The sequence below is a fragment of the Varanus komodoensis genome, unplaced genomic scaffold (assembly GCF_004798865.1).
Source record: "Varanus komodoensis strain SLA01 unplaced genomic scaffold, ASM479886v1 scaffold24, whole genome shotgun sequence".
Taxonomy (NCBI): Eukaryota; Metazoa; Chordata; class Lepidosauria; order Squamata; family Varanidae; genus Varanus; species Varanus komodoensis.
The window spans coordinates 4,297,192-4,305,431 of NW_025335641.1; the positions used below are offsets into that span (position 1 = coordinate 4,297,192).

Consider the following 8,240-nt stretch of genomic DNA (forward strand, 5'->3'; position numbering starts at 1 on the left):
AAAGAACTAGTCCTAATCTGATTCTCCAACCTATTCACTTTGAATGGGATTATATCTAACAACAACCCAGAGTTCGGTTAAGTATGGGATGTCATTGAATTGTGGGTTATTAGTCAATCATGAGCTGTTGTTATGTGTAAGCTATAAGTATGATTCAACTATGGGTTGCTAACCATGAACCACCCAGAGATCACAGCCCAATGAAAAATCATGGGTTCTTTTCCTGAGTTGTTTAGCAATCCATAGTTAACCACATGGGCTGGTTCACACTTAATAACAAACTACAATTAAATGACAAACAAAACTTGAGGTATTGTTCCACATAAATGGCACCTATATTACCCAAGCATCAGTTTTAAGATCCTGGGCATAAGATTTGCACATATACTAAATATTTATGCAATATATACTAAATAAATATTCACTAGAAAATTTACTACTTTATTTTTAAGGAACTGCTGAAGGGCATTTAAGAAAAGTTTTATTGCATCATTATTCCTAATCAAATGTAATGTTCAACCAATAACAGAATTTATGTTCAGTCCATTTAATTTTATTCATGTCTCCTACCATAAATACAAGTAAATGCAATGAATTTCCTATTTAGACAGTAGACAGAAGGAATTCTATTGAAAAATGTGCAAGCATATATGATCTTTCTTTTTAAAAATTGCCCAATATACTGACTTTTATATTCTGCTATTACTTAAGCCCAAACAAGGCAGCACTATCCTATAGAAAAGGATAGTCTATTTGTTTAACCATGACTATTCAAGTCTGTATAATTAAGATGCCTTGTAATTATATAGATTTTAGCCTTCCTATGCCTGTAAAACAATACATACAATGTAATATTATTGTGGAACCACTACTTAGAATACTTTTGCTAATTATATTTTTCTGAAGCAGTGTTTTGCAATAAATCTAAGGGGATTTGGAGCAATGAAACTTTAAACCAGGTATAATCCTAAAACAGAACTTAAAACAAAATAGAGGGAACCACCCTTGGAGAGCATTTTCCAACATAGCTATCTAGCATGCACTTATGTGAAAACATTATAGCATGAAAGAAACTATGCTCAAATGGAACTACATCCAGTTAACAAGAGACCACACACTGCTAATAGGATAACACATGGAACATCTGAATTCCTATCAACATAACACAGAGCTGCTCCTGCATTATAAAAATATGCAAGCATTTACTAATGCATGTGACCACTGGAAGGGCTCACAGCTTTAAGTTCTTGCATTTTCCAGCAAGGTCTAAAGACAACTAGATTTCTGTAACTTTAACATATTTGCAGGCAAAACAGCGCCAATAATCCTTGTCTTTCTTTGCATGTGGTCACTTTAGATCCCAAATATGCCCAGCTTCACATGAGATCAATTAAACAACCATAGAGCAACAATCCTCAACACACTCAGAAGTCCTCAGTGAAACAACTGGACACTGCTTCCAAGTACCTACACTGAGCAATTTTATAAAGGTCCATCCAGAATAAGTCCTGTTGAGGACTACAGAATTTACTTCCAGGCAATCGGGTACAGCACTGCAGTTTTAGTTAGGACAACATTCCATGTATGATGTCAATACACTTTGTATAATATAAGAATGTATGTGTAATGACATGATGTACCATCTCTGAATTTGTAGGTTATGGTAGAAAAAATAGCAATGTCTTCCAATGTTGAAACTGAAACTTTCCTCTTGCGTTATAGACAGTTGTACTGTATGGATAACTTAAGAAAGCCCTTTTTTGTGATTTAAAGACATAACCTCTATGCATACCCACTCAAATTAATCACACATTTATAAACTACTCTAAGGCAATCTTTAATTTAAAAAAACCAGAAAGAGACACAAAGCAAATTAAACAATACAACACACTACAATAATCCTATGGATTTTTCCCAACAATTGTAATTAGAAGTTGTTTGACAGGAAAAGCTAAGATATAATAAATATATGCTCAATGTTCATTAATAACTTCTGATTTCATCATCTTACCTCAGCTCAGCAAACTGACTCCCAGATAAACATGCACAGGATTCTACTGTATACCTCCAAGACATACAGCATGTACATTTGCGCCACCACTTACCCTCTCAAAAATATTGCTTTCACTCTTTTGCAATTGCCCTAATTGAGGTCAGTGTGAGAAACCAATTTAACAAGTCTCCTTATAATCAGTGCAAGCTCTGGGTTGCATGGACTGGTAACATGACCTTAGCACCCCTCCCCTTCCCTAAGTGGATCCTTCCTCATTGCCATGGTCACCAGAACCTATCAACTTGATTCACATGTCACAGGGCAATTCTTAGGCTGCTTGACATGTGAACTGGGAACTCTGGACTGTTTATGGATTAAGAGCCCACAGTTAGCTCAACAACTGCCCATGATTTTTGTTGGCCCAAGTCTGAGTTGTTTAACCCATAAAGCAAGCCAGTGTTTCCAGGTTTATGTGTCATAAATTAATCCAAGAACAGGTAATTTCCGAGTTGTTAATTAAAAGCAGAAGAGTTTGTGGTTCATGTGCTCCCCTCATCTCCACAACTGCCACCAGGCCAAGCAACCCCAGAATTGCCACTCCAACCTGAAAATTGTCATTCACTTGCCCTCTGCCTCTGGCTACAGTTCATACCACTATCCAGGGCAAAGCAAGTGGAAGCTTCTGTTTTTCTCCTTTGCTCTTCTCTTCTTATGCTTGGAGATGAGAAATGACCACGTAGATACATGAAAGAGAAAAAGGAATAGGGCCAGAGAGCAGGCAGTGGGTCCAAATGCTTCAATAAAGGCCTTGGCTAGCACCCAAATATACCAGGTCTGCTTATAATTTCTAAATGCTGGTCTTCTTATGTGATTTGCACATCGTGGAAGGTGTCTGAGATTTCACCTCCAATATTTGGACCTACACTTCCTCTAAGCTCTAGCCACCACATCCAAAGGTCAGGTGACAGTGGTAAGCCAAAAACTTGTTAGGGCTTCAAGTTTCCCATTCCTGTGGTATAGCAAACAACAACTTTAGATTTGTATCTGGTACATCCAGTCTTATTTCTTGTATGACAACATCTGCTCTAGGATATTTCAGATTTAGGGAACAATCCAATCAAAGATAAACTCCATTAACTGCAATGGAGGAGCAGAGGGTAAACAGAAGGGTAAACAATGAAAGGGTAAACAAAAAATTGCTTAATTTGGGCAGGCTCCTGTCATTTAAACTCTACAAAGTTGGATTCAATTAGTGTAATGGTTGCAGTGCCAAGTAGCATGTAAACTGTGAACCAATCAGGGTGTGCTTATTTTTCAGGCGTAGGTTTGAACTTTTCATACTAGCATCTTTAATAACTTTTCATACCTCTTAGTCTTCAGAAGCGGACAATGAAATGTTTATTCATTGATTGATTTTAAGCATAGGCTGACACAGCAGAAAATCGTTCAGCACGCACTAAATAATGCAACTGGCCAAGTTAGGTATAACAAGCTCTGTGTTCTGTTGAAGCTGCAGAATTTCTAAAACAAACTTATTGCAAGCCATTGGCTTGCCCAGCAAAAGAAACATGCTGACAGAAAGTAATTAAACAGCTGTTTTGTCAGACTTGCTGCTCAATCAATAGCTCCTCATTTCTACATATTAGACTGGAGTATTTGCGATAATCAGAACTTAAGAGAAAAAAAATACAGAGACCTGGAAACTGTAAGAATTGGTTCACATAGGGGTACTTGAATAAGTGAGTTATTGACTCACTTTAGCAGCACATGTAAGATTAATATATATAGGGGAGGAATTTTCTGGAATATCCATGTTGATTAGGCAACATTACCTGGACTGTCTCACCCTGTAGCGCCCATAGAAATAAAATGAGGTAACAGTGCTTGTCCAGATACATAAATATACTTCCCATCACCCTCCTCGGCCCCACTCCACTTTCTTTTGTCATCACAGTTTCTGAGGGGTGCTCCTTGAATCTGTGCTGCTGAAGATTGCTGAATGAGGTGGGAGATTAGATTCAAGGGGAGTTTCTTCATTCGCATTTCTTTAAACAAACTTTATTTTCAATTAAAAGAAAATAATGAGGAATCACTTGATGTCTTAAATTACATTATTTGGTGGAAATATAATTAAAATGTTTACCTGTTGGCAAAGTGCAGTTGAGAAGTGAAAACATAAAAATGGCCCAAGACCAATGGCTTCTTGTACTACTATTACTCTGGCTAATAATAAATACCTGCAACATGGGTGAGTGCAACAACTACCTCAAGCCAACTGGGAACCCTCCAGATGCGCTGGGCTACAATGCCCATCATCCCCAGACATGTTGATGGTGCCATGAACGGGGGAGGGGGGGAGCTGTCCTGCAAGTGCCACTGTCACTTGGATAAAGTGAGGAGTGCATGGGGCAGCCTCTCCCCATGGCACATCACATGTAAGACAACCCCTGGCATGAAGGGAACATCCATGTGGACTCCTCAAATTGTCTGAGTACAGCAGTACATGCCCACACAGTGAAAATATGGCCCCAGTCATATTTTTATTTTTCCTCATATGCAAGGAAGACATCTCCCTGCACATTAACAGCTCATCAGGGAAAATGTTACGGTAGCACCTCTCACCTTGCCATACCAGTTTTCCATGGGCAATGGCAACATTCAAATATTCCTGTCAATTGCTGTATTTGCATTCTGCACAGCAAGAGGCTCAAAACCATCATGCCTCTTGCATTATCATTTGGTTTTGAAAAACATGTCCAGCCAAATGCTGGCATTTTGATGAGATTCATGCAAGTGTGGAACTGTCCCACTGAATTCAAGGAGGCACAAATGTGTTTAAATGTGGCTGGCACAGGCCATGGGATAAGGGGAAATTATGTCAGAGAGTAGCTTCAACTGTGATCCTTTTCTAAGCTACAGGCACCTTCTTTCCTCTAACAAACCTATTAGTGTGGGTCTATCTGCATGTACATAATTCATGTGCTCCCCCCACAAATGCACACACAAGTGCAGCACACCGTTTGCAAAATTAGGATTTGGCATGGGACTTTTGTCAAAGCTCAGTCTCCTCCAAACTTCACGTGCCTTTATGCTAAGTTCATTTTATACAATACTACATAGAGCAGAGGACATGATCTGGGTCCTCCCCACCCCCCACACACTCCAATGTTGACAAACTACTACTTCCATCACCCCTCATTGGCTAGGCTGGTTGGGACAGGTAAGCAGAGGAGTCCGAGAACACCTGGAGAGCTGCAGCCCCCCCACTCTGATATACAGTGTTCTATCAGCTTCACAAGCCATTGCCCTGTATAATGTCCCCAAAAAGATTGTTTTCTGTTTGATTTAACTTACTGAGGAGTTCACCTCTTTGTAGAAGGCAACAAAACAAATTAGGCTGGAGCAAGACTGCCACATTTTAAAAGGCAGATCTCTAATGCCTAACCCAAATTCAACATGTGACGCTTTTCCAACGATGGAAAGCCGAGGTAAACAGCCTGCTGGCTTTGGGACAGATCAGGCAGCAGCTGTTAAAAGCCTAGATCCATAGTCCATTAAAATGGGTGGCAGCCTGAGGTGTGCAGGAACCCACCAAAGGAAAGCCAGAGGCTTCGAAAACCATTACCTGTCAGCAAGATTCTTTGGTCTGAAGGGGCCACTAGGCCCTTGCCCCCGTGCCCCCCCAAGGGGGCAGGCTGCGGATCCGCAGAACCCTCTTCTCTGCCCAGGAGTGGCCCGCAGGCCCCAGGGGCCTTTGCGGGTGACGAAGGGGAAGTCCCGGCGGCCGCGCCGCGGCCTCTCATGCCCAGGGAGAGCAGGCGTCCTTTGTACATCCACTTCTGAAGTTTCCTAACCGTCACGGCTGGCGGTTTGGGGAGACTCTCGTGGGCATCTGCTGCGGAAGGGGGACTTATCTCGCCGCCACCGCACGCCTCTTCTGGACCCACGCTGCTTCCCAGCGCCGCTGCTTCGGCCAGGGTGGTGCACAGCGCCGAGCCAAACTTCGGCAGCAGCATCTGCCCCAAGTCGTCCGGGAGCGCCGACGAAGCTACGCCGCAAACGCTTCGGCTGCCGGCGCGCTGTTTGCAGCTGCTATCGCCAGAGCAGCCGGCGGCAACTGCAAGGCAACAGGCTTCCCGCCTTGTGCTAGGCGGCGGCGGCCGCGGCGGCGCCTGCTTCTGCAGCAGGTGACCCTGGGGCGCCAGCGGCTCTTGCAGCAGCGACCGAAGCGCGCTGTCGCTTCTACACCTCCGCGTGGACGGCGGCCTGGCGGGAGGCTGAGCGAAGAGAAGGGTCTCCAGACTCTTGCTGACGTCCCGGTGCCACGCGGGGCCCCGGGCAGAGCCTTGGGAGCCGGGATCGGACCCTTGCAGCGGAGAAGACCTATTCCTGCACGAGGGAGACCACCTTAGTCCATCCTTCCTCTCTCCATCCCCGGAGAAGGGAAGGTAGGTCACTGGGTGCGGGGAGCAGCCAGCGACGGTGGGACTGGCCGGTGGCAGGTCGTGCATGGCGTGAATCAGCAGGTAATAGGCCTCCTGCAGCTGACTGCGCAGTCTGCCAGTACTCTCCCGTGCCCTGGCCCGGCTGCTGCCCCCGACGACGGCGCCGCTGCCCTCCCTGGCGCCCCGCGCCTCGTCCAGCGCTCCGGCCGTTCCGTGGCAGCCCCAGCCTGGCAGGCTCTGGTTATCGTAGTAATCGTCTTCCTCGCTCCCGTCGCCCTGCTCCCGGGCCGATTCGGAGTCTGCGCTTCGCGGGAAAACGGAGGACGACAAGGGGAGCTCTGACGGCGGAGGTGCACGGAACCCAGGAGGGCTAGGCGGCGGCAACCGAGTCCCTTCCACGCGGTTCCTCTGGGGGCAAGGGCAAGCTATGGAAGCTCCCGGCAACCGTTCCCCAGGAATCGCCGCCTTCCCCTGCCTGCACCAGTCAGTTGAATCTCGCAGCTCTGATTCTTCCAGTGGGGACACGAGGTCCTCACAGCCGCCCGCTGGACTGCCTAAGGGCGCGCACAACGCTGCCGTCCTGTTTCCTTGGGGCTGCAAATTCCGCTGGGCTTTACTTCGAAGAACGCCGCCTCCGTTGGGGTGCCCGACGGCTTCCCCGGGGCTTGCTACCCCTCGCTGCGATCTTCTGTTCCGCAGCTTGGAAAGAGTTCGGCGCAGAGGGTCAGCCATGCCCGGTTATCTCCTCGCCTCTTTCAGTTAGTCTCCGTTGCTGCTACTGCCGCCGTCGAGCACGAGGCTGCGGCTGCGGCTGAGTGGCCCCCTGAAGGCGGCGGCAGCGACAAGCGCAGCAGCGCGCAGCCCGGTTGGCAGGAGCGCCCCATGGTCGAGTTGGTCCGTGCGCGCGTCTCGGTCTCCCCTTTTGCTGCTGCTGTTGCTGCTCACATACTTGGCATAGCTGAGCGGGGTGAGAGGGCGCCCTGCAATGCGCATGTCTTGCTGCCAGCAGCTGGGCTGAGCGCTCCTACAGGAGCACACACGGCCTTGCCTCCTCCTCGTTCCAGCCCTGAGGCTGCACAGGCTGGGATAGGACGTCGGAGAACAACGGGAGAGGCGAGGTTTTCACCCACCCCCCCACCCACCCCCAACACGCGCAGGGGCGGGACGAGGAGAGCGGTGGTGCAGCCGTTCGCGCTATCCCTCCCTCTCCTGAAAATTAACCCTTTAGCTGGCCTCTCATAAATCCTCTTGAGACGCGCTTCCGTGGGCTACCTTGGGTGTGAATGTGAACGTGGCTCCAGAGGCGGCATGTTTCCTTTTTCTGGGGAGGCTTCTCTTTAAGAACTAGCTACCTGGGAGGGGTAGAACATCCCACGTGTCAAAGGAAAGCAAAAGGAGAGCTGGCTGAGTATCTGCTTGTCTGTTAGGAAGAAACAGCAGTCCTGTCCAGTTCTGCTGTTATGGCTTGCTTGCTATGGCAAGGGCCATTCAGTGCCCCGGATCTGCATACGTACAATGGGAATAACGTGATCTGCTGGCAGGATTATTCCAAGAAGAAACTCAATAAAGAGTAGCAAGCATTTTGCAACTGCACACACAGTACAGGAGACGACAGTTTAAAGGTAGATAAAACATGGTAACTTCTTGTTCTGATGGGTAGTATCAGCCATGACCTCACCCCATTCCTGTCAAAGGAATTTGAACAATATATGACTAAGCTCTGAAGAAACTTAACACATCTGCACATCTGTGCACTTTGAAAGAGGCTGTTGACTTTATTTTGAACCCACCTTATTACTGCA

The 8,240-nt window shown here is 46.7% G+C and overlaps 1 protein-coding gene across 1 annotated transcript in view; it reads right to left on the reverse strand.

The window, feature by feature from the left end:
* Positions 1–6,063, reverse strand: part of SYDE2 (synapse defective Rho GTPase homolog 2) — a 44,892-nt gene extending 38,829 nt beyond the window's left edge. The window contains exon 1 of the mRNA XM_044432607.1: positions 5,619–6,063. Within this exon, the coding sequence (XP_044288542.1) occupies positions 5,619–6,009 (391 nt within the window). The 5' untranslated portion in view covers positions 6,010–6,063. The remainder of the gene's footprint in view (positions 1–5,618) is intronic.
* Positions 6,064–8,240: the final 2,177 nt, after the last annotated feature.